Source organism: Nelumbo lutea, chromosome 8, assembly GCF_056320005.1.
Source record: "Nelumbo lutea isolate HS-2025 chromosome 8, American lotus-T2T, whole genome shotgun sequence".
Taxonomy (NCBI): Eukaryota; Viridiplantae; Streptophyta; class Magnoliopsida; order Proteales; family Nelumbonaceae; genus Nelumbo; species Nelumbo lutea.
In genome coordinates, this window is record NC_142691.1 from 29,317,141 (window position 1) to 29,343,711 (window position 26,571).

The following is a 26,571-nucleotide window of genomic DNA, read 5'->3' on the forward strand; positions in this document are numbered from 1 at the left end:
TATAATCATGTCCATTTGGTGATGGTCCCTGGCATATATCTAAGCTAGTGTTTTCTGTCAAGCTGGATGGGTTTGAAGGGTTGATCCATTAATAGTCCAGCAAGAAATGGATCAGAAATGTGGAACACAGTAATCTCAATAAGGCAAGGTTATCTAGGGTTTTTTGGGTGGCCGACATTGCTGGGAAAGCACTTCAAGCGATGGTCCTCACTCCTCAGGACTAGCCAATACCCATATGTATCAGTCAAGATTGGAGGTTGAGAAAAGAAAGTCATGGGTAGGCACACCCACCTGAGTAATGTTGATCCTTGGCCAAGCTTAGTTGAGTTGAGAAAGATGACTGTTTTGAACATTGTTGTCAGGGCAATCTGAACCTTGCAATGGCTAGAAAGCTTTACAAAGGCACTTGGGCGTGTGGCCCCTAAAGACCACAAGAAAGATGAGAAACTAAATGGTTTGATTCGTCAACCCTCAACCACCTAACTTGTCTGAATTAATCAAGTTGGGGCCCCTTTGGGTTCCATTATTGCATGTTGTGATTGAAGAATTCCCTTTGCAGACTCTGTTAGGTATGGAAAAGACCACCGTGTCATTAGCTCATGAACCACATTCTTATCCTTAGGGTCCATTATTAACTTGTCTGAAACAAGGTTGTAAGATGGGTGGATATATTGATGAATAATTCACAGAGAAATTGTTTGTTTTTTCTCTAAAATATTGTCTTCCCTCCAAGAAAAAGAAGTAAATAATTTTAACTCAATAAATATATGTAGAGTTGCATAGGTCCCACCCACTCTGGTTTCAAAATCTAGTCGTTCCCTAATTCAAGTTTGAAAGTTAGCTCACATCATTTAAACAGCACTTTCTAGATGTTACACAGGTCTCACCATTTGCTTCAAAACTAGTTCTTGGCTAGTAGGTCTCAAACAAAACTATGTACTATAGTTTTCCTGTACTGAATATGGATTATTAATAAGTATAAAAGAAAAGAAAAAAAACCAATATTAGTAATTGACTCTCTCTCTCTCTCTCTCTCTCTCTCTCTCGTGTTGGTTTAGAATACCATTTTGACCTCTAAAACATACCACTCATCTGTGGGTCCTCCAGTTTTCATCTAAAATAAGCACATCTGGATCATATAGCATTTAAGTTCTAGGTTGAAATGTGGTCATATTTGACACCATTTCATCCTTTAATAAGTATGTTCAATTGTCAATAATTACTTAGGTATATAATTCCAATTTTTCTAGTCCAGATGCTTCTTTTTCACTTCTGCATTCATTTTCTTTTTGATCTATACATGCTGACTCAAGGCCTTTTTTTGTACCAAGATTGCATTAAACCCTGAACTTTTCTCACTGATTTTTTGTTTCATGTTTTGCTAACCATGGTTTTACGGCCCCCACCACAGGTTGTGGGCAGTAAAGATGCACAAGGATGTGTTTGGCCAAAATCCTTAGTGCCCATCTGGGAGGGCTTTTGGGACATGGCTTATTGCGTTCCGAGCTAGCTTGTTCCACATGGGCCGGAACGCCAAAAGATGTGTTTGGCCAAAATCCAGAAAGTTGCCACTATATATGTTCAAGATACGAGAAATGCAACTGTAATGCGAAGCTAATCTAAGTAACTTCTCTGAAAGACAGGTGCTCAATCATATACAACTCACCTCCAACACAAAGCCGTACCAAACGGGCTCTTGAAGAAATATTTCTACAATGCTTTGTAATGTCCAAAACTGCCTATATATCAATTTGGGCTTAGATACATAGTTGAAGGCTCTTAAACTTGAAGAAATATTTCTACAAAGCTTTGTCATATCGAAAACTGCCACCATATCAATTTGGGCTTACATACATAGTTAGGGCCTGTTTGCTTGCTCTGAAGTCTGATATCTAAAAGTGCAATAATTAAATTAAAAGGTATATTGGTATTGGTGAACTTTTCTTTCCTCTAAACTCTGAATGCAGAGAATAATTCTGAAAATGATCAAATATTCATTTTGACCCTATATATGAGAGTTTTTGTTTGTCTTTTCAAGGGTATTATTGGAAAACAAAAGGTTGTATTATTGCAGTTTAAAAAATAAAAGATAAGAGGAAATTAACACCTAATTTTCTTTTAAAGTTTAAAGATTCCCCTTAAGAGATAAGAGATAAGAGTTAAGAGAAAACGAACAAACCCTTAGAAAGTTAGAACTAACCCAATAGAAAGAAGGTTAATACACTTGATTTAATCTATAATACTATAAAAAGTGGGGATCTTATATAGATTCAGAACTTTTTCTTGACTAAGGTACCCCTATCATTTTGAAATTGACCCACCTTTATTGTGAGGGCAAAAAAATAATTTGAAGAATTATTTTTAACTCCAATCTATTCCCTTTCATTAAGTATTTAATGTATTGATTCTCATTCTCTCTGTTTAAATCCTTTTTTTTGTATTTTTTCTTCACTAAACTAAAATGCCCTATTTTTGAATTTGATCCCTCTATAATTATGATGGGAGAAAATGTAATTTATAGCACTACTTTTCACTTCATTCAATTACTTCTCATTAAGTCCTAATTTTAGGTGTCCACACCTATTCTTTCTCGTTAAATCCTATATTTATTTTTGATGGTGCGCGATCTAACTACTCCTAGCTGGAGGGCGATCCGGACTCCAGGTGGACGACGAGATGGATCGATCTGCAAAACAATCTATCAGAGAACCTGAGGTAGCTAACCCAACGAGGTTGCTCCGATGCTTAAGTCAGTAAGTATGCTGTAAATGCGAGATGAATGCTTAAGAGCTTGATTGCTAGAGAGTAGAGTAATCTTGCGTACCTTTGCCTTGAGGTTTCATTGTTTATATACTGGATTAGTCGTGGGTCTCACGAAAGAGCTTCAGGATCTCCGGAGTGTGGAGATAAGTTTCATTCCACTTTTGAAGGGGTAGTATGTAGATAAGGCTTATCGTTTCACCTCTGGCTCTGGTGGAGCCGAGATGAGTTCTCATCATGATCTCGAAAAAGTCCGGATCTATTAGCTCATCGTGATCTCGAGTAACTTGGGATCTATTAAAGAGGCCTCTAGAGTCGGTTACGTGGCGATTCGGGTCATTAGCTCCGAACTGGTACTTCGGTTCTTTAGTCTCGAACTGTATTGGATGTCGAGGTGCCTCTACACCGAGGTGGGTGAATACCCGAGCTCCAATTGTTGCGAACTAGGTTTGCCAGGCTGAGCTGTCATCCCTTGATCAGATCGCACTCATGTGTCCCCTTCTTGCTAGGTCGAGCCAAATCACCCTTCATCCTGGTGCGGGGAGTTCATGATGAGTCCAAGTGGATTTGGCACAAGGTCTAGGCAACTTGATGGGCGAATCGTTGGTCGGACCTGTTCGACCGCCCGACTCAACTCAGGAATAACCCAGGTCGCGTCTGAGTCACACGCGGATGTCACGCTGTTTTATAAACTCAACGGATGTCAAAACACGCGCAAAATCAATTTTAACCTCGGGGGTCGTGCAACCGGTTTCCGTAGGAGTCGTCGGATCATGTTGATCTCGATCGTTGATCCCTAGATATACTGGCTATAAATAGGGGCCAAGGGGCTCATTTTCCTCTCCACAAGTTTGCAAATTCACAATCATTGAGGTCGCGTTCAAGTCTTTTAGTTCGGTGTCTTTCCGAAGTCGCCTTCCTTTCTTCGGTCTTCCTTTTGGTGAGTCCTCCTTTACTTTTTCTTTTTGATTCCGTGTCTTTTTAGTATGTCTAGCTTTAGCTTTGATAGTCTCTTAGACGGGAGCGGTGAGTCCGCTGGAGCCAAAGTGGGTACCTCAGTTCAGACCGTGGATCATTGTCTTACCAAGGTGGTTACTTTGGGTCAGGATGCGATTTGTGGCTCCCCCGAGGTAAAATCACCTCGGTGGGAGCGAGAGGCCTCAGGTAACCTGGCTTCCACCTCACACCAATGTCGGCTACCAAACAACTTCAGCCCGTCAACAATGACAGCGGACAAGCTCCTAACCTTAGTAGCCCAGTACAGACTTTCCAACGACTTTGTGTATAGCATCCCCTTAGGCAACTTCCCTTGGGATCACAACCACAACGAGATCGTGATCTTCGAGGAGAAGCTCACAGCTAGTCTTTGCCATCCACTTCACCCTCTCATAGTTGAGATCGTAAAATTTTTCAACATCACCATAGATCAGTTACACTCAAACTCTATCCACAACATCGTAGGGACCATTTCACTTTTCCATGATTACAACCTTCCCCTTGACCTCGATGTCTTTTCTTCTATTCTTTCCATTAAGTAGAATTCATCTTGTGTTCTGCCCGAGTACAGATGAACTTACTATTTGTCACCTCACCCTAGTTTCAAACTTTTGCACGAGCTCCCTAACAAGGTCCCGGCTTGGAAGATGCGCTATTTCGTGGTCTGCAACATCGAGGGGTGGCCTTTCCCGACTCATTGGAGGGCAACCATCCAGAACCTTGGCGTTAGGTTGGACCTGAAGACAAGGGAGGCGCTTCGATCTTGGGTGGAGCTCGGCTTGAAGTTCAAAGACTTCGTGACTGAGAAGAAGCTTGTGCAGGCCGGTCTGAGTCCTCCTGGTAGGTCATTGTTTGTTGTACTTTTTATATTAGTTTTACTTCAGTACTGTATCTGATAACTCATTTTTTGTCGTAGCTGTCATGAACAACATCCCCGCCAACGAGCTCTTCGGGAACATGAAGAAGGGGAAGAAGAAGAAGAGAGCCTCCAAGAAGGCTCGTGTTGAGTACCCACCAGCTGTCGTTCCTGAGCCCGAGCAGCCATCAACTGCTAATGGCTGCCGTTCCTGAGCCACCACTTCTTCGGGCATCGACGATGCAGTTTGGAGTATTTTGACTCCAAAATTTGGCCTTCTCAAGAGCAAGGACGCAGTATTCACTGAGGAGGTCACTTGTTGGGCCGAATTGCCAATTGCTCAGCTTGGGGCCCGAGTGGCTACTCACTATATGGTGGTAAGTTCTCAGACTTGTCTTTTCAAACTATCTTGTACTTGGATTTTTTGTATACTGATGCTTGTTTCCTTCTCTTGGCAGGTGAATTCCTCCATCCACGCCTTGGCTTATCAGTCCGAGGTGAACTTGAAGCGGGCCCTCAAAGCCAAGGAGTCTTCCTGGAAAGCCCACGCTGAACTGAACTTAGCTCGCAGCGAAAATAACCAACTGAAGAACGATGCGCGAGCTAAGAAGGAGCTACTCATTCTGTTGATGTCGGAGAAGAAGGACCTCGTAGAGCGTGAGGCAGCATTGAAGAGGGAGATGGAGAACCTCGAGGTCCATGTGAAGGAACAAACTGAGCTATTTCTTCAGGCGATGGAGGAGGCCAAGGCTAAGGTTGTCTAGGAGTACAAGTCCTAAGCGGAGCTTTGGAAAAGGCTGATTCAGGAAGGGACAGTGGGTTACTGCAAAGGATTCAAAATCAGCAGGTGATTGATCTGACGTGAATTTTCCCAACTCGACCTTAGTGCCATAACCACATCGAAGATCACAGAGGAAATGGTCATTGAAGTTGCCCAAGATCTGGACTCCGAAGCAGAAAGTGACGATGACCTGCTCAACAAGGATGAGGAGACTGGTGCTAGCGAGGACCGCATGGAGACAGATCCTCTTACCAAAGCCTCTAGTAAGGATGAGGAGCCCCGAAGTGACTAAATGCCTCTTTTCTTAGATCCCCTTCTGTGATACTCAATACTCTGAGCCTCCGAGCTCGGTCCATTGTAATTTTTTTTTTGTACTCAAAATTCCATATTAATGAAATACAAGTGTTTTTGCAATCTTTGTGTGCAAAATTTTTTCTAAGTGTAGATTACTTCCGAACTGGCGAACTAAACCAAATAGGAGTGAACGTTTTTCTAAGTGTAGGTTACCCCAAATTGTCGAACTAACAAGCTGGACTCCAAGTAGGAATAACCTCGTATCATTGTACACCGAGGTGGGCAGACACTGTAGGGTATATACCCGACCTGTCTGCACACGGGCTACTCGCTTAGGTGTCGGTTATCCCTTAGTGTCGAGCTAACGGGCCAGACCCCAAGTGGGATTAACCTGTTGTTGTACACTGAGGTGAATTAGACATCGTAGGGTTTGCACCCGAGGTGTCTATGCCTCAGAGGCATCTAAAACTGGTTTGCCTATGCAGAAGAGGCGACTAGGACTTGTCTGCCTATGCCTGAAAGGCGACTACGACTTGTCTGCCTATGCTGAAGAGGCGACTAGGACTTGTCTGTCTGTGCCAAAGAGGCGACTTGGACTTATCGCAGTGCCGAAGTCTTATGTCAGCTCGGCGCCATGGCCCTTATGCTTTCGGGAGTGACTCGCGGTCCTCTCTCCAGTTCGGTCGTCCTTTTTGACCAGTTCGGTGGTCACAAGTAGTACCTTTTCAGGTTGTTGATATTCCATGCTCTAGGTACCTGCTTCCCTTCCAATGTCTTGAGCTCATACGTGCATTCCCCGAACACCCATCTTACTCGATACGAACCTTCCCATTTCAGTCCGAGCTTACCAACGTCAGGCTCAGGTACCATAACCTTCCGAAGAACTAGGTCGCCGATGCAGAAGTGTCATTTTCTGACCCGGGCGTTATAGTAGCTACTCTTTGTTGGTAAGTTGTGGTTCGAATGTAAGCCAGGTATCATACCTTTATTAACATGTCTAGGTTGGTACGGAGCTCGTCATCATTCACCTCCTCATCGTAAGCCCCCAATCGTAACATGGGTACCTCGATTTCTACGCGGATCACCACCTCTGTGCCATACATAAGGTTAAAGGGGGTTTCACCTGTAGTAGTTTTGATAGTGGTTCAGTAGGCCCAAAGGACACTAGGCATTTCGTCCACCCACAATCCCTTGGTTCAGGTTAAGCGAGCCTTTAATCCGTGAAGTATCGCCCTATTAGTTACTTCTGCTTGCTCGTTCGCTTGGGGGTGTGCCACTGAGATGAAATTTTGTTGAGTTCCCATTTTGGCACACCAGTTTTGAAACTTGATATCCTCGAACTACTTCCCATTGTCAGATATTAGCACCCGAGGTAGCTTGAAACGACATACTATGTTTTTTCATAAGAAATTCTGTATGTTGCGAGCTGTGATCGTTACTAAAGGTTCGGCTTCCACCCTCTTCGTAAAGTAGTCTACTGCTACAACCATGAACCACCTCTGTCCTATTGCTGGTGGGAAAGGGCTAAGGATGTTGATTCTCCACTACGCAAAGGGTCATGGGCTAGTGAGGTATTTTAGGTCAGCAACAGGTCGATGGTGAATGTTGGTGTGCCTCTAACACCTATCACACTTCTTGACAAGCTCGAGTGCATTTGCCTTCATTGTGGGCCAGCAATAGCCTTGCGGTAATGCTTTTTGTACAAGAGCTTTGCCCCCCAAGTGTCCGCCGCACAAGCCTTCATGGGTGTCGTAGAGTACATGCTTGGCTTCTGAGGGTCGCAAGCAGCATGGGTAGGGGAGCGTGAAAGATCTTCTGTACAGTTGTCCATCTATAAGGACGTACTTAGTTGACTGGCGCTCTACCCTTTGGGCCACATTGCGTTCTGTAGGTAGGGTCCTGTGAAGCAGATAACTTATGAGTGGGTCGATCTAGCTCTGTTCCGCTTGTGATACGGGAGCAATCTCTTCTGCCCCCCCCCCCCCCGAGAATGATAGGCCGAGGTAAATCCTCTATGTACACGGTTTGCATGGTGTTACTGCTCGTACCGGCTAGTCGAGACAAGGCGTCAGCCTTAGCATTCTCGAACCTCGGGATTTGTTTGATGAAGTAGGAGATGAATTCACGCAGGATCTCTCTGACTTTGGCCAAATAAGCTACCATAGTGGAGTCACGGGCATTGTACTCACCAGTGACTTGGTTGACCACTAGTTGCAAATCATTGCATATGATGAGGTGTTTTGCCTTCATTTCCATTGCTAGGGTTAACTCGACGACCAATGCTTCATATTCTGCCTCGTTGTTTGATGCCGCAAATCCGAACTGGAGTGCATATTCCAGTTTCACCTCGCTTGGGCCGTATAGAATCAGTCCTGCACCGCTTCCTTGTTGGTTGGATGAGCTGTTGATGTGGAGGATCCAGGGCTCCTCATCCTAGGTCGGTCCTGCTCTAACTGGGAATGGCGCCGCACTGGTTGAAGCTTCCGTCGTGTGTTTGAGCTCGGCTGGCTTGGGGTTTGTGGTACTGAACGTCCATTCTACTACAAAATCGGCCAAGGCTTGGGCTTTGGTTGTCGTCCGAGGCTCATACTGGATATCGTACTCGCTCAGTTCAATGAACCACTTCGTCAATCTGCCAGACACCTCGGGTTTAAGCAGAATCTGCCTCAGAGGTTTTTTGGTGAGGATGACGATAGTGTGGGCTTGGAAGTACGGGTGAAACTTGCGAGATGCTATGATTAGTGTGTATGCTAATTTCTCGATCTCCGTGTACCTGGTTTTTGCATCCTGCAAAATTTTACTAACATAGTAGATGGGTCGTTGGACCCGATCTACTTCTTTGATTAGTACTGAACTAACCACGTCGTCGCTCGTAGAGAGGTATAGCTTTAATACGACCCCTTCCTTGGGTCGAGTTAAAACTAGGGCGGTACCTAAGTATCTTTTCAGCTTGTCAAAGGCGAGCTGGCATTCTTCAGTCCATTTGAAGTCCTTACTCTTTTTTGTGGCTTTAAAAAAGGGTAGGTAGCGATCAACCGACTTGGACATTAAGCGTCTCAGGGCGACTATCCGGCCAGTCAGATTCTGAACCTCTTTTATTTTGTAGGGTGGTCTCATATCTAGGATGGCTTTTATTTTATTTGGGCTGGCCTCGATGCCACGTTGGTTAACTATATAGTCTAAGAATTTTCCTGAGGTGATTCCGAAGACACACTTGTTTGGATTTAACTTCATGTTATATTTTTGCAAAATTTGGAACACACTTTTTAAATCATTCAATAAAAAATTCGAAAACTGGGACTTGACGACCATGTCATCAACATAACACTATTTTATTGTTGATTAACGGCTCAAAATTCGTTTTTACAAGGTGCTGAAAGGTTGCCCCGGCATTTTTTAATCCGAAGGGCATGACCTTGTAATAGTATAACCCAAGCTCGGTTATGAAGGCGGTCTTCTCTTCGTTAGCAGGGTCCATCATAATCTGGTTGTAACCGGAATAAGCGTCCAGGAAGCTCAACAACTCATGCCCTGAGGTCATGTCCACTAGGTGGTCGATCTTGGGTAGCGGGAAGCAATCTTTCGGGCATGATCTTTTTAGGTCGGTGTAATCGACGCACTTGCACCACTTGCCATTGGCCTTTTTCACCAGAACTGGGTTAGCCACCTTGCTCGGGTAATGGACTTCCCTGATGAAGTCTGCCGCTAGGAGACTAACCTCCAATGTTTTGGGGCGAGGTTGCGTTTCTTCTACCTTACTGGCCTGACTAAAGGGTCGGTGTTCAATTTGTGAGTTATAACTTTTGAATCAATTCCAGGCATTTCTGTCGTAGACCAAGCAAAAATATCTAAGTTTTCAAGTAAGAAACTTACTAGCTAGGAGCGGATTGTTTCGTTGATCGAGGCACCGATCTAGAGAGTCTTGGTTGGTTCGTCAATAGAGATCGGTATGTGGACCGTATCCTCTGTTGTGGTAGCTTGTTCATCAGTGTACTCCATAGGTCGCTCGAGCTCGACATCTTCTGCTAGCTTTGCCTTCCCTTTAAGATCAGCTACGTAGCATTTGTGCGATTCGAGCTGGTCACCTCGCATGACTCCCACCCTGTAATCAGTCAGGAACTTCATCGCCAGATAGTAAGTGGATACTACCGCACTTAGAACATGCGTGATGGGCCGACCTACTATGGAGTTGTAGGGGGAAGGAGTCGCGACTACCAGGAAGGTGCACTCAAACCGCACGATGTTTGGCCACGTGTTAGCTTCTACAAGTACTATGACTCGCCCAAGAGGTCTGACCTCCTCACCGTTGAACCCTACTAAAGGGGTGTCTGTCGGTTTCAGGTCACTCTGTTGTAGCTGTAATTTATCGAACTTCTCCTTGAAGTGTATCTTGGCTAAGCTACCTGAGTCTACCAATATGCGCTTTACTTCGAAGTCATTGATCAACAGCTTTACTATCAGGGCATCGTCGTAAGGATACTGGATCCCACGTGCATCGTCCTCAGTCGGTCCTCCATTCGTGACTTTGGCTTGCCATATATTTCAAGGGTACTTCTCTTGCAATACTTGGACCCACAAAGACAATGGTTCCACCACAAACTTCAAATAGAGATTGAGAATGATTGCTAAATTTTTCTTTGAAGTGTCACAAAACCCCAAGCCACCAAGGTCTTTTGACTTTAAAATCTGATCCCAACACTTTAGACGAAATTTTCTGCTATTATCATTATCACCCCACCAAAACCTTCTATAGAGAGAGTTATGCTTTCACATGTTGTTTTGGGGAGAAATTGAGTTTACATGTAGTAAATATATAGATATGCTTTCAAGTGTGGAATTTAGCAGAACCAACGTTCTAGCTAGCTTGAGAATTTTAGAATGGTAGAAGAACATGAGACTACTAGAACGTTGGGTCATAACTTTCACTCCCCCAAAAGCTTGGACTTCCTTACCACACCCTTTTACAAGCATTTTTGCTAAAATGAATTGTCAGATTTTGATAATTTATTTGTTGACCGACCTAACCAACTGCAGAAGGAATTCAACTTCTCAAAAAGACAGGAGACCTTAGACATGTAGCACTTGACGAAGATAAGAAGGTCATTTGCGAATGGCGGATGATTAATCTTCACATCCATTTGGCCAGAAGAAAAACCATGTAAATCATTTTTTGTAAGCTTTAGAGAGAGAATATGAGATAAAACCTTCGTACAAAGAACAAAGTATGCAGACAAAGGGCATCCTTGTCTCAAGCCTCTAGTCAGGTGGAAATATTTTCTAGGAACACCAATCACAAGAATACATTGTAGCGGTTGATATGCAATTGTAGATCAAAGTACAAGAATGTGGGGAAAACCCGAGAAGAGAGAACTTGCATCAGGAAATCCCATTTCACTCAGCCATACACTTTAGAGATTTAGTTTTAATGCAGAGAAATAAGTTTTCCTGCTTTTCTTACTCATAAAATATAGGATTTCATGTGTGATAATACTGTTGTCTGATGTGTGACATCCTGGCATTAATGCACTTTGGAATGGAAATACAAGTGAGGGGAGAATAGGCTTCAATTCAGCCTTTGAGCAATAATCTTCGCTATCACTTTACATAGTACATTACTTAAGCTGATGGGGTTAAGGGTGTCAATGGACCGGTTTTGGATTAACACCGTCCAGTCCAAAAATCAATTTGGATGGATTAATAAGACATATTGGATTGGATTAATCCAGTCCAAAATATTTATTAGATTGGATTGGACCTGGTCCATCTGTAACAAATTTATATTGAATTGGGTTGGATTAAGTCAATATCTAGTCCATGAATATAGCATTAGAATATATGTGTCAATGGACTGAGTTTGGGTTGAAACCAATCTAAATCAAAATGAATTTAAACAGATTAGATGGTCCAGACATAAATTGGATCGGTTCAAATTGATCCAAAACATTCATTCGATTGGATTGGATCTGGTCCATTTATAATGGACTCATATTGGACTGGATTGGGTTGAACCAAATCCAGTCCAATTGACACCCTACATGGGCCTGACTAACGTCCTCCTATCTTTTGTGCCATTAATGTCCTCCTATCTTTTGTGGGTCCTTAAGGCTCAGTTTGAAATGAATATAAATACATACAAAATAATATAAAATACAAGGTTTTATCCTCTACATATTTGTATTTGTACTCCTTCAAAATATACACTTCTGAAACACGGGTTATTGCATGATGGCCATCCGACTTGGGGCCTTGAGCCCACAAAGCTTTGCATTTTCCTCATTAGTAATACGGGATGTAAGCCCAACAAAATCAGACAAATCTGGCGAAGATGTAAACTAAACAGATTATTAAAAAGGTTTGTAATTGTATCACTTCTGTTTCTGCGATGACGTGGGCATCTTTCAGCCAAACGATGCTGTTTCTTCACCACCTGTTCGATGCCATTATGTGGTAGAAACATGTGTTTCTATCACCCTCTATGAGCCAGTGCGATTTGGCTCTAATTTTCTAGAAAAGATCTTGCTGCTCAAGCTTTAGTTCAATCTCTCATCTAAGAACCAATTCATCATCACTTCCATTTAGAGCCGTATATGGACTGGGCTTTAGGCCTAACTTTACATTATTTTGGGTTAGGGCTTCAGGTCAGGCCCATTCATATTTTAGGGAAAGTCATGCTTGATCCTGGCCCATGAATAGGTTTGGTCCCGCTTTGATCATTAACAAGTTTTGTTTCTAGTTATTGAGTAGAATTGCTGAGGCTTCCACTTGTCTCCATATAGTTTCTCCTCAACTGTTTCAAAACAAGCTTGCAACGATTCCATATGGGCCCATCCATTTGGTTCCATTCTAAAGCAAAGATATTCAAGAAACCAGGTTCCTTCAACCAATGGGTATCAAATCCAGAGATCCGATCTCTTGTTGCATTGTGAGGAAAATGCAAGATAAGAATAGCTAGGCAGATGTGTGACATGGGCCACGGTGAATTGGGTCGCCCAATCATGAGAGACGAGAACTCTATCTAGATGCTGCTGAACAAAATTATATTGGCTTCGTTTGTTGGACCAAGTTAAATTTTGGCCCTGAAAACCCAGGTTCACTCCCGATTTTTCAAAATTTGAGGAGATTCTAACTTCTAAGTACAGAAAATTAAGTTCCAATCTTCCTTAACAAGTTCAACATTAATGCTCTTGTCCCACCCACAAGAAAATATATATCACCTGATCGTCTCATCGTTTTGATTACATTAATCAAATAGCTTCTAAATTGCTTAGTGAATTTCCCTGTTTTAGGCTTTTGGCACTTTGTTTCAGAAATAAAGAACACAAGCGTGAACCTATGGCTGTGTTTGGTTGCAGTGCAACTTTATTTGCACTAGTACAAATGTATGGGAGTGTAAATGAAAAAAATGCAAATCCTGCTTTAATTTTGTTTTGGGTTTTACTTTATTTTGCTTCAAGTCTTTCTTTTCTCTATTTGCACTGCAATCAAACAAAATAAGATAAATTTTCAATAAAAATAAATCATAATTTGCACCAAAATCATTTGCACTACCATGGTTTTGACCCATGCAAGTAAATTCACGTTGCATCCAAACACAGCCTATGGAGGAGCTTTTTCAGCCTCGGAACTGTAGAGGGACTCCCCACCCCCTGATAGTTCTACACCAGGCCACTTATGGTTGGGGTGATGGCATCTTTGTGGTCTCTCCTCCCTAGCCCTTACAACCTTAGAGGACTGGGCCAGTTGTTTCAAATTGGACCTACTTGACCCAATAGAGAAATCTTCTACTGCTTCAATATGGGCCTTTTCGAGGGCTACATCTAACTAAATCACTAATCCGTTTGCGCATACCAACTGCAGCAGAATGAATCCCCTTCAACATTCGGTTTACTTGGCTGTCTTACCTCCCCAATCATCCCTGTGAATTCTGGAGACCTTATTGGTTTGGTAACTAGCCACCAATTCATTACTTTTGCAAAGTGTGGAATCTGGAGTTCAGATCTGTGCCCCACAACGTCCCACTGCACATCTCCACCATGTATTAGAAGCATCTTCCGATAATTGTATCAGAAATGATAATATCATCATTAAGAGATGTTCCCAATACACGACAGGAATGTGCTATGGGACGTTGTGGGACGCCCCTTGTGAGGTACAGATGTGAATTCTGGAATCAGTAGCATGATTGATTATGGTTCCTTTCATATCGGGCTGATTGACTTCATCATCATTGGATTGTTTAGAGGAAGACCTGATTGATTATGGTTCTTTGAGGATCTGATTGCTTAGACTTAGAAGATTTTGACGGTTTGACCACAACCGGTTGGCATCTTACATCTTAGATCTTTAGGATAATTAAGTCTCCCGTAGAGGCATATGTAATTTCATTTTGGTTTATTCAGATTTAGGCTGCATTTGACATTCCTTCTTAAAAGGATTTTTCTCTTTTTTGTAGTTAAAATGTCCCTATGAATCCTGAGTTTTTAATAGCAAAAAGGATATAAGTCCTTAAAATAAGGAATGCCAAATGCAGCTTTAACCTCTTCAATCTTCTCAAGTATATAATCTCACCCGAGATATCCTATATTCATGGCCAATGCATCCACAAATTATTATTTTGGGGGTCATGTCTAGTTTATCCAATCACAATCTAAGTTGCTCTTTGTGCGAAAAGATGCACGGGAAGACGTGCCTCAATCAAACGATTTTCAAGCTATTAAGATATTAATGCAAAAGCTCACATCGTCTTTTGGTTGTCAAATCTATTGGAAGATCTTTCAAGAAAGATTTGCCAAATGGTGCACCTAATTCTCCTTACTCTTCTTGGATAAAGTAGTGTAAAAAGGTTGATCGAACTGAAGTAAAATTAATGCATTACAACAATATTTTTAATTTATAATTCTAACAAAGGGAAGGTATTTGAACCTTTTTTTTAAAACAATAAGGGAGGTTTTCGTTAAGGTCAAAGTATGGGGTGATCCATTTGACCGAATTGTTTTTGTATTACTTGCCCTCTAGGATCTTGGGAACATTTTTAACCACAGACTTTCTACATTGATAAGATAAAAAATCATTGGATTGGCAAATAGATATATTTTAATAAGTTACTTTTGTTGATGCATATACAAACATAAGTAGCTGCAAAGTTACAACTCATCACCTATTCTTCATTTCCACATGAATACGAGGAAGAAAAACGAAGCCCACGGTTAACTTGCCTTTACATAAACCTTACAATGCATTACTCATTCTTCATTTTCCACATGAATATCAATCCTGATGTTCAGTTGTCTTTACAATAACCTTACCATTGCTATCACGACTTGCGCCAGCAACAAACACTTTGTCTTCAGGTATAAGAACATCAGGATTGTCCCTTCTCCTGTATAGTGGTATACCAACCTTGTAATTTGCATCTTTAACATCTGGGTTGCTAGCACCCAATAGAGCTTCCACGGAAGATGGAGTTAGAGCAGGAGGGTGGTCCTGGTCCTTTTCCTTTTCCGCCTCATGCGCTGTGCAAGCATAGAAGAAGAAGAAGAAGAGTGACATCGTGAACAAAATGGCACACATTGGGGTCTTCATGTTAAGCTTCACCATCTTTTATGAAATTTAGTTTCAGAGGAGCAAGGGCTTCTAATAATAATCAAAGAATGAAGGAGAGCTCAAGCTAGGGGTTTATATAGGAGGCTATAAGGTGTCGTTAGACGTTCTATGACTTGGTCTATCCAAGGAAATTATTGGAAAATTACCGCTTTAATTTCTTGACAAAAATGGTGGGGCTTCTTTGGTTTTGAGGATACTTTAATTTAGTCCTTTCATAGTAACTCGGTTGGAACTTAATTTTGGAAGGGTGCCATGGATCAACGGGTTCCACTTATTGCCTCAATTTTACAAAATTTAAATGGTTATTAGTTATTGGAGTTGGATTCTTAGGTGGTGTTTGGTTCATAGTTCCAAAAAAGGGCGGTATATGCATGGTTTCAAAACCATATATACCAATAAAATGACAATTTTCGTTTTTTCTTTAAACCACACATTGCAAAAGAGGTTATTCTTTTCATGGTTAATTTTTTGAACCGTGATATGTGAACATTGATTGTATGGTGATTATGGTTATAATGGTTTTTAAAAACGAATCGGTCAGGGGTCTAGTTACCGGTTCGAACGGTCTGACCGTTTGACCCGAATGGCTGATCCATTTTGACAAAAAAATTAAAAAATTTGAAATACGGTCAAAATCGTTCAAACGGTTAACCGGCTGGTTCAGCGATTTACTGACCAAAATCAATGGTTTTAAAGAAAAAAGCGATTTTGGAGTAAAATGAAACCGCGACCGATTCCCGGTTTTTCAGGTCCGGTCCGATCCGGTTTTGAAAACAGTGATGGTCATCGTCAAAGAGATGACATCCATATCGGTATGTCACTGTATGACTGTCATGTCATGCTTACATTAATCATTAATGAATATGTTTTGGGTTGAAAAAAATATAAAATATTGTGTTCAAAAAAGGTCATTGGCTGGTTGTATAACTAAAACCATGGATAGCATGTAGATAATTCTCTGAAACTAACAGCTTGCATGGGTCTAAGGATGAAAATATCTTCTTAGTGGCATAAATTTGGAGGTGGTAAAGAATATAATATTTATTTAATTTGGAAAATAATTTCTTTCTTTGAAAGGACTTTTGATTCTTAAAAAAAATGAATGAAGGGCTTCTGTGCACAATTTTTTTTTATTGGGGAAAATTTTGGGTTAATTTACTTGCTAGAACATTTGACCGTTAAAATAGATGGAAAATTTTAAAGTACAAAAATGCACCTCAGTCAGATGTTTGAAGTCTGCCAAAGGAACTTCACTCAGATGTTTAGGGAACGTCAATGTTGAAAGATGTCCATCGCCAAAAGACGACAAACAGGATGAAAGACCAAAGATGGAAGAAGAAGAAGAGGAGGAAGGGCAAAGAGAGAAAATGGAGGTCAAAGATGGAGGGGTTGTCTCCTCCACCATGCTCTCGTCACGAGTTTGGAGACAATGAATATTGTTTTTGTCCATTTCTTGCCCTTGTTTTAAAATTTATCAAAAAAGTTGTCTGTTTTTTAAAATTATAATTAAAAGATTATTTTTATTGATATTAGGGGCGAAAAGGTGCTCCTATTGGTTAGAAATCCTTTATTATATAATTATGACATCATGTATTAATTTATTTGACTTGAAATGGAAAACAATCTAATTTTTTGAAAAATTTTAAATATTCTATTTCATAATTAATTGTAAAAATGATTCTTATTTACTACATATTTGTTTAATATGACAGTTTTTGAGATATGTCAAATCTTTCTATATTTTTTATTTTTTGATATCCATTTTACTCAAATTATTGAACCATAGGGTGCAAGTTGTACTAGTTCGATCAGGTTTGTGTTCAATGTAGGCCGAACCTAATGCATTGGGCCTAAGGCTTGATCCCAAAGTTAAGCTTGATTTGTCCAACTAGCTTTGATTGGTCAATACATGTATACATGTATACAAATATGTTTGTATGTACAGTAGCAAAGTCGGGATTTTTCTCTTGGGGGCCAAGAGATGACCCCCAAGAGATGAGGGAAAATGGAAAAAGGAGACTAGGCAAAATTTTCTACAGTGCACTTGTGAGATATATTCTCCATGTAAAATCCAATCAAAAAGTTCATTGGAAGCTTCTCTTAAGGATAAGGTTGAAAAATATGACTCTATTTGATTTTGGTCGGCTTGTGTTAAGATCGAGGCATTGTCCAATAAAGTAATTAAGTCATTTGAATTCAAGCCCTAATTGAAAATCCAATTCAAATAAATTGGATTGACATAGGAAAAAAACAATGGAATACGTTAAAGTTAAAATTGGGATTTCAAGAAATCAAATTAGATAATAATTTAGATAAATAAGTATTATTATGACTTCTGACTAAAATAATATTTAGGGAAAATTTCTGATTAGTACCATGTATTTTGGGTCTAGTGCCATTTTGGTCCTCGAGCTTTAAAATGCGATAATTCAGTATCCAAACTTCTAAAACATGACAATTTAATACTTGTCGTTAACTAGTTGTTAATCAGCCATTAAGTGGTCTTCAAAAAAGCTATAAATACCCTTCAAGTGTTATTTTATTTTCTTTATCAAATATCTAAACGTTGACAAAAAATTAACCATCCCAAATCTTTGCCTTTTCCATTTAAGGAAGTTGGGGTCACATTTGAGTGGGCATTCTGGTGACCCAACTTTCTTAAATGGAAAAGGCAAAGATTTGAAACTACTAAATTTTTGTTAACATTTAGATGGTTGATAAAGAAAATTAAATAACACTTGAAGGGCATTTATGTGTTTTTCGAATACCACTTAATGGCTGGTTAACAACTAGTTTATGGCAGGTACAGATTGTCACGTTTTAAAAATTTGGGTACTGAATTATCGCATTTTAAAGTTCGGGAACCAAAGTGGCATTAGGCCCAAAGTACAAGGTACTAATTGGGAATTTTTCCTATCATTTATTTGAAAAGCTTTGGGGGCCAAGTATTAGCCCAACGTGATTGTGGTTATACGGGATGAACTACCCCTAATTATAGGTATAGGGATGGGAAAAGTTTGGGGGTGGGGGGGGGGGGGGGGCTCCACTCCTATGTATGTATGTATTTTTTTAATTAAAAATAAAATACAACTCAAGATTTAGGCCACACCCAAGAAAACCACAAACAGAATACAAAGACAAGCTCACTCACTACTGCAACAAAACAGAACCACAACACAGAAGGAACAACTACTACTAGCAACAAAAACCAACCACGGGAAGTACAAAAGCTCAGAAGACTGGAGACTTCAAAACGAAGGCATCAAACATCAAAACTCAAGGCTCTTAACGTCTAGAAACTATACTTCTTCCTCCTCTCCCTTTGTCCCTAACTGCTTTACTTCCCCTTTTGTCTACCTTGAGCAATGCATCCACATAATAAAGTGTATGTATGTATCATATCTTTAGGTATCCGATACACCTGTTTACATGTATACAGGACTACCAATATGTTTGGCTATATTAATACTTTAAACCATAGTTAAAATCTTCCGTAAAGTTTGATAATTGCAATCACCTCATATGAACTTTCTGACATAGTTGCAAATAGACCCCCTCTCTTAGAATCTCTAACAAAAATGTATAAAATGTCCAAATACCCATGCAATTACTAATGAGATAGGTTTCTACAGAAAATAATAATAATAATAAGAGTTTAAAGTTGCAACTTCACCTTTGAAAATTTGATATGAAAGGTAAATTTAGGCCATGTTTGGTTCAATTCTCATTCTTTCTCATTCTTACCAGAGATGAAATTTTAAAATGGAAAAGAATGGGTAAAAATAGGCACAATGAAAAAATTCACATTCTTTCTCATTCTTACCCAAGAATGAGAATTGAACCAAACGTGGCCTAAATTTACCCTTCATATCAATTTTTCAAAGGTGAAGTTGCAATGAAAAAATATTTCTATGAACCAAACACTTTTTTCCTAAAATTGAATTCTTTTAGACTGACAAGTGTCCTATGTTGCTCATTTTCATTCTTCAAAAAATAAAAATTGTCAGAATTCATAAATCGCTAGCCTAGGTCTCCAATAGTCAATGTTTACCAATTGGAATAGATGTTTTGCAAAAGTACTTACATAAAGTGCTTTTATAAAAGTACTTTCATAAAAATGCTTTTATACAAGTTCTTTTGTAAAAGTGCTTTTGTACTTTCGTAAAAGTGCTTTCATAAAAGTACTTCCATAAAAATACTTTTGTACAAGTGCTTTTGTAAAAGTACTTCCATAAAAGTGTTTCTATAAAAGTATTTCCATAAAAGTGTTTCTATAAAAGTGCTTTTAAAAAAGTACTTCCATAAAAGTGCTTTCGTAAAAGTACTTTTGTAAAAGTGCTTTTATAAAAATACTTTTGCAAAAGCGATTTTATAAAAATGCTTTCATAAAAGTACTTTCGTAAAAGTGCTTTTACAAATGTACTTTTGTAAAAGTGGTTTCGTAAAAATATTTTCATAAAAGTGCTTTTGTAAAAGTACTTTTATAAAAGTGCTTTCATAAAAGTTCCTTCGTAAAAGTGTTTTCATAAAAGTACTTTTATAAAAGTGCTTTCAAAAAGTACTTTCATAAAAGTGCTTTCTTAAAAGTACTTCCATAAAAGTGTTTTCATAAAAGTACTTCAGTAAAAGTGCTTTTATAAAAGTGTTTTCATAAAAGTGCTTCTATAAAAGTTCTTTCGTAAAAGCGCTTTCATAAAAGTGTTTTAATATAAAAGTACTTTCATAAAAGTGCTTTCATAAAAGCGTTTTAATGTAAAAATACTTTTATAAAAGAGCTTTCTTAAAAGTATTTTTACAAAAGTGCTTTCACAAAAGTAAACATCCATGGCAATAGTTTTATAGGTAAAATTTCCTCAAGGAATGAAATGAGTAAGATGGGGCATGATTATTTTTCATGCTGCAAGGTAGTCAATTTTTGTGCAATGGGGTTGATTTTTCATTCTAAAATGAATGTGGCCCTTGGTAGGAATTTTGTAGCCAAACACTCTTATGTTATTCATTCTTGCCTAGAATGAGCAAGAATTAAGAGAATGAAGCGACTCAAACATGGCCTTAGAAAATAAATTAATTTTGGAAAAGAGATTGAAAGGGTTTGAGGTAATGATTGATAGGAATAAAAAATTTAGAAAATAAACATTTTGGTCAAAAGTAACTATATGAGTATTTTAGTCATTTTGTGCCTCTTGTTAGGGAATTTTAAAAGAGGGGGTCTACTTGCAACCGTGTCAGAAAGTTCATGGCAGGTGATTGAAACTGTCAAACTTCAAGGGAGGCTTCAACAATTTGCCCATAAATATATATGTAATACAGATGCATGCATACACATATATACACATATTTAAGTTTACACACAAATAAATTTCTAATATTTATAATTATACTTACAAATATGAAGTTAAATCAGGTTCAGGTTGGTCAAGACGTCAACCTGATGTTAAATCAGGTTAATTAATATTTTTCAATCCTGACCAACTTCAACATGACCCAACCCAAAGTACGTTGTTCATGCTAACCCAACTCTAGTTGCAGCCCAAAGTGCAATACATGTTCCAGCAAGAGCTTTTCACACGCATGGGTTGGTTGGGTTTAAAATAAGGGTCAGTTGGTTCGCAGTTGGAATCGGAATTAGAATCAGAATGGCCTATTCCCATAGTCTGTTGGTTCAGACAAGAATGGGAATAGAATTTGGAATAAACAGGAATGAGATTTCATTCAAAGGGAATGACAGGGAATGGCCATTCCCTTAAATGGGGAAATGTCATTCCAAAAGGAATGAGAATGAGATTCCGGTTCAGCCCAACCAAATAGTTAAAATCAGAATGGGCCATTCTAATTCCGATTCCAGACCCCTATCCCCATGAACCAAACGGGATCTAAAGTCTTTCTGCTCATGTTTTACATTATTATCTTTCAATCGGGCTTTGTTATATATACAAACAAAATTTGTAGCTGATTTGAAGAAATTATGCGCGATTAGGTCTTGATTTTTGACTTTTTGGTCTGAAATCCCTTGATAAAACTCAGCATGGTAATTAATCATCCAACATGTGACAAAAGAACCCTTTTATTTGCACACCCTTGTTTATATAAAGACTGTCCTCGTCTGTTAATAAATATTTGGCAATAGAAAACATTTTACCTATAAAATGGGATTTCTCCATAGTTTCAATTGTTAGCTCTAGCCCTGAAAATGCAAACTTGGTATGAGAAGAGCCATTCGACTATCTAATTTAGAGGTCTAAATCTGCAATGCCATACCTTTCACAGGTAATTAAAGAACCATTACCTTACAATTTTCAGATCTCAAATAGCAAGTCAAGGCTCCAAAAGTAGTTATTAATACTTATTGAATAATTATTATATAATAAATAATTGCTCATCTAAAAACATACGTGAGACATATATGTGCATTTCAACCATTTCAGGGTAGCTAAGCTTTTAACCTTGACAACGTCTGGTGAAAAGAAGGAAAAAAAAAACACAATCAACAAGTTAGCTGCAGAAATTTCTATTCGCCAACATTTCCATTGGGCTCTGTTTGGTTTGATAAAAACTTAAGAGAAACAGAGAGTTGAGAGAAAGTTCCTTACATTAAAAGGACCATAAAGCACAATGTTCAAAGGTAATTAAGTAATTAGTTGTTTACAGTTATACAAAAAAAATCAGACTGACCTTACAAGTTACAAAACAATAAATATATAAAGTGAAAAAATAAATAAAAATGAGAATTATTAATGAACTTATCAAACAACACTAACACAGAATTGAGGAAGAAAAATAAAATCACAAAAGAATAGCACTGCCTACAATTACATCCATCACCATTGCTCAGAAACATTACTAGCTTCTGTCGTTCCTTGTTTAACTCAAGCTATCATGAAGATTCAAGTTCTCTTGTTGGGTTCAAAGACATACTTAATGATTGAATCTTTGATAGATAACAATCCTGGGAACTCCTTTTGTAGCTTTGAAGCATCCAACTCGTTGTTGCTCCTAGGAGCCACAATCACCTTGGCTTGTTCGTCCAAGCTGAAGTTCACCCATTTGAATTCTGGGTCTATGTAGTTTCTATACATCTCTAGAATCTCATTGTGGCTCACCACACCTGGGTTGGTGAAGTTCCAGATCCCTCTGCAATTTCTCTTTGCCATTTCGATGGAGATAGGTAAGAGCTCGTCTAGCACTGTCATGCTGTTAGGAATGTTGATCACTTTGTTGTAGCGTGTGATCTTCGTGATAAAATTTCGTGGGTTGTTGAGATCAGATGAAATTGGCATACGAACTCTGAGAGTGCAGACATTATCATATTCTCTTAAGAGTTCCTCCACCTGCATAAACATGGCGTGCAATAATCAATGCTGTTAAATTCCTTTATTCACATGTAGGCTAGAGGACCTCATTTGCTTACTTAGATCAACATTCAGTAAAAGTCAGCGCTGCAAATGATATTTGTTTGTCCTAACTTTAGATCGAATCCAATTCATTAGGCTGTGTTTGGTTTGAAATAAGAGGTACAGATTTCCCTACCTTTTCTTTCAAACCAAACACAGTCTTAAGGTGATCTCTATTCGACCAATTCATGGTTATTGGATGAAATATTGATCCAGCTCCATCCAATCTGAAGATATTTAAAAATATACACGCTTATATCTAAATAAAAAAAAACATTAGGGATTTTGAATATTATAAGATCACCAAGGCTGTATTCGGTTTGATAGAAAATAAGAGAAAAACAGAAGAGAGTTGAGGAAAATTCTTAAGGAAATTAAAAGAATAAAATTGTTAAAAACTTTTCCTCAAACTTTTTTCTCTCTCTCTTATTCTATCAAACTAAACATAGCCTAAAGGTTCGGGTTTGCATTTCTGGCTCAGTTATTGGGAAAAGTGCAAATACAAATATGCACAGTGTCATATATCATATAATTATACATAGTACTTTTAAACATTATATTTGTATTGTACATATTTATATTTGTATATTGTTGTATCTGCACTCTTTTCAAATCGAATTGCAGCAAGCCCACTCAAATACATACAAAATAATATAAAATACAAGGGTAGGTTTTGTGACTCCGGATCTCCTGCTCACGAGAACTCTGCCCACATTTACCCACAACACACTACCTCCGTGAATTGGGAACATCTCCCCCTACATAAGATATTCTCCATGTGTAGCTGCAATGTAATGTAGGTAGATGTGGGCAGAGTTTGTGTGGGCAGGAGATCTGGACTCAGGTTTTGCACTCTACAGATTTGCATTTATACTCTTTCCAAACTGAGCCAAGAACAAACTCAGGCACAATGGGTCAACACTGAAAAGGAAAACGCAGAAATTATAAAGAGCAATTAATATTGTTACCATGGCCTTGGTCTTGGAGTAGAAGGAACCAATGAAATTTGGCTTGTCTTCCTCCTTGAATCCAATGCCTGACCCTTGAGGGTGCGCACCATCATATTCAAAAATGCAGCCAGTGGCAAAATTCATCATCAATAGTCCCCTCTCCCTGCAAACATCGGCCAAGGTGATCGTCCCAACCACGTTAGTCCTTATTGTCTCCACCTTATGTGATTCACACCAATCTACATTGGGCCTGCCCGTCACACCAGCTGCATTAAACACATGGGTAGGCTTTGCCCTCCTTATATCCTCCATTAACGACCTTCTGTCCTCCAACCTCCCTCTCCCATACTCAAAGTCTATCCCTCCTTTCTTGCACAACCCTCCAAGCAATCCCCCTATCCAACCCGTTTTCCCATAGATCAAGAATTTAAACCCTGATCTCTCACCAGACCCACCTTCAGCAGCAGCATTATTGCTGCACCTTATCCGGTAGCCGTGTTGCAGAAGGAAGGCATCGTCATCTGAAGGACCCATCATTGACATTCTCGGGTGTGGAAGAAGAGCAGCAGTCACATCGCCCCACCAGTTGGGGTGCTTCGTGTACCATTCCATCGTCTTCCTGAGTCCTTCCTCCCATGGAGTCCTCTCCTCCCACCCAAGTTTCTTGAGCTTCTGATCATCCAAGAAATATCTCTTATCATTAAAAGGCCTGTCCTGAACAAACTCTATAACGTCTTTAGCGTTCAACCCAAAGATCTTGCATATATCCTCAGCCACGTCGATCACTCGCCTCTCCTTCTTGGTGCCAATGTTGTACACGTGGCCAATCACGCCTTTGTGCAGTACCACCTCGAATGCCTCTGCAACGTCCTCACAGTACAGGTAGCTCCGCACGTTGGAGCCATCACCATGTATGGGTAACGGCTGTCCCTTCATTCCCAGGAGGATGAACTTTGGTATGAGCTTCTCAGGGAACTGGTTCGGCCCATAGACATTGTTGCCTCGCGTTGTGATTGTGGGGAGGCCATAAGATCGGTGATAGGCCATGACCAGCATTTCAGCTCCGGCCTTGGTGGCCGAATAAGGATTAGTAGGCAGGAGCTGGGAGGCCTCACAATTGCCAATGTCGGTCTCTGCATCGGTCTCTCCATACACCTCGTCGGTGCTCACATGAATGAAGCGCTTGATCTGGCGGGTGACCTTGCAAGCCTCGAGCAGAACATGGGTGCCATAGATGTTGTTGTTTGTGAACTCGAAGGAGTTGCCGAAGGAATTGTCGACATGGGTCTGCGCTGCAAAGTGCATTATGGTGTCAATGTCTTCGGCAACCAAGAGGTGATTGACGAGGTCTGAGCTCATGATGTCACCCTTCACGAACTTGAAATTTGGGGAGGATTGAGAAGGGAGGAGGTTCTTGATGCTGGAGCAGTAGTCAAGCTTGTCAAGCGCAACAATGTTGTAGTTGGGGTAGTTCTTAATGAGACGGTTGGTGACATGGGAGGCTATGAACCCTGCCGCCCCTGTTAGGAGGATGTTCTTTGGAGTGTACGTATCATCTGTTTGGGGTAGCATCTTTTTGTCTAATCTCTCTCTCTCTCTCTCTCTCTCTCTCTCTCTCTCTCTCTCTCTCTCTCTCTCTCGATCAGTTAACTCAATGTAGTTTCAACTGAAACAGGAACGAGAAAATAGGTTAAATTGCAGCGTTGTCTAGAGATCAAATGATTCCAATGGAAGAAATGAAATAGGTTCAAGAGGGAATCATATATAGTTCGTTGGAGACAATCAGACAAAAGAGGGTCTGCTTTGATTACGTGGCTTAGACGCCGGAGAGATGGTGTGTATAAGGATTTGGAATTATTTTTACCAAGTAAAAGAGAAAGTTCAGGATCTGGTTGCAAAACTTTTGGGTCTCGGTCTCTCTCAGACTCTGAATCTCATTACTGGTCCCTACAATTTTTTAGCAGTTCTTTAGGTATGGGTGTGGACAGTGGCATCACGTGAGCCTACTTTCTCGCCCTTCTAATGTTATCCACTTCTTACAAAGCATACATATGGGCCTACCTCATGGGCTGAGTGGTTGAAATATGTTGAAGCTTAAGCTGACTGTTGATCTTGTAATATTGGTGGAAGATTTCGGGGATTTCTAATAAGTTCATGATTTCAATTCCAACCATAATATAAACTAAACCATGAGTAGGTTTATATATATATATATATAAAAGGGTCCACTAGAAACACCAAGGATACAAAAGGAAGGAGCCCCCTTTTACAGAAATGAGAAGATGACCTTAGGGAGAGTAAGCTCGAACAAAAAATATGAGTTCTATTTACATTTGCCCTCTTAGCTAGATTATGGGCATTATTAACATCATTCCTACATACACAGAGCAGATTTATATCTTCAAAAAGATTAAGAAGATACTTGATATGCTCCAAAAGTGCATGTCTATTCCATCTAATGTTTCTTGTGGTTCCCTTTATCTTCATCAAAATATCTTTAGTATCAAAGATTAGAGTAGCTTTACGAATACCTAAGAGAGCAAGTTTCCTTAAGCCTCTAGTGATTGCTTAGAGTTCAGCTTCTAAGGCCTCACTTACATGGCATTGTTGTCCTTCTGTGTTAGGTGTTGGTTGTTGTTTCAGCTAACTATGGGTGCATGCAAACTGGAAAAAATATTTTAGAAGAGAGGATTTTGATGAGGGCGGATTTGGCCCTCCAATGACATTGTGACACCTAAGTGATGATTTGGAGTCCTAGATCGTAGTTTATCTTCGCCCCGACCTGGAGACCTACCTTCATCGCCAACCTGGTGACCTCGACCACAACTCATGTCGGCTAGAAGCATCTCGTCCAGGGCCGACCTGTAGCACCTCTTCACTGGCTCAAGTGACCTCGACGCAAGGAGCAATCTCCCTTGAAGGTGTGCCGGCCTAACTGAG

General features: G+C 39.9%; 1 protein-coding gene across 1 annotated transcript; it reads right to left on the reverse strand.

Moving 5' to 3' along the window:
* Positions 1-21,861: 21,861 nt before the first annotated feature.
* Positions 21,862-25,430, reverse strand: LOC148843632 (trifunctional UDP-glucose 4,6-dehydratase/UDP-4-keto-6-deoxy-D-glucose 3,5-epimerase/UDP-4-keto-L-rhamnose-reductase RHM3-like). The gene is made up of 2 exons (XM_088956960.1): positions 23,650-25,430; positions 21,862-22,618 (listed from the first exon to the last, which is right to left on the reverse strand). The coding sequence occupies exons 1-2, from the start codon at positions 25,201-25,203 to the stop codon at positions 22,175-22,177; spliced, it is 1,998 nt and encodes a 665-aa protein (XP_088813086.1). The 5' UTR covers positions 25,204-25,430; the 3' UTR covers positions 21,862-22,174.
* Positions 25,431-26,571: the final 1,141 nt, after the last annotated feature.

Coding starts and splice junctions, on each gene's coding strand:
- LOC148843632 (XM_088956960.1), bottom strand. CDS start 25,203: ATGCTACCCCAAACAGATGATACGTACACTCCAAAGAACATCCTCCTA. Junction 22,619..23,649: donor ACTCCAAGACCAAGGCCATG/GTAACAATATTA, acceptor ATGTTTATGCAG/GTGGAGGAACTCTTAAGAGA.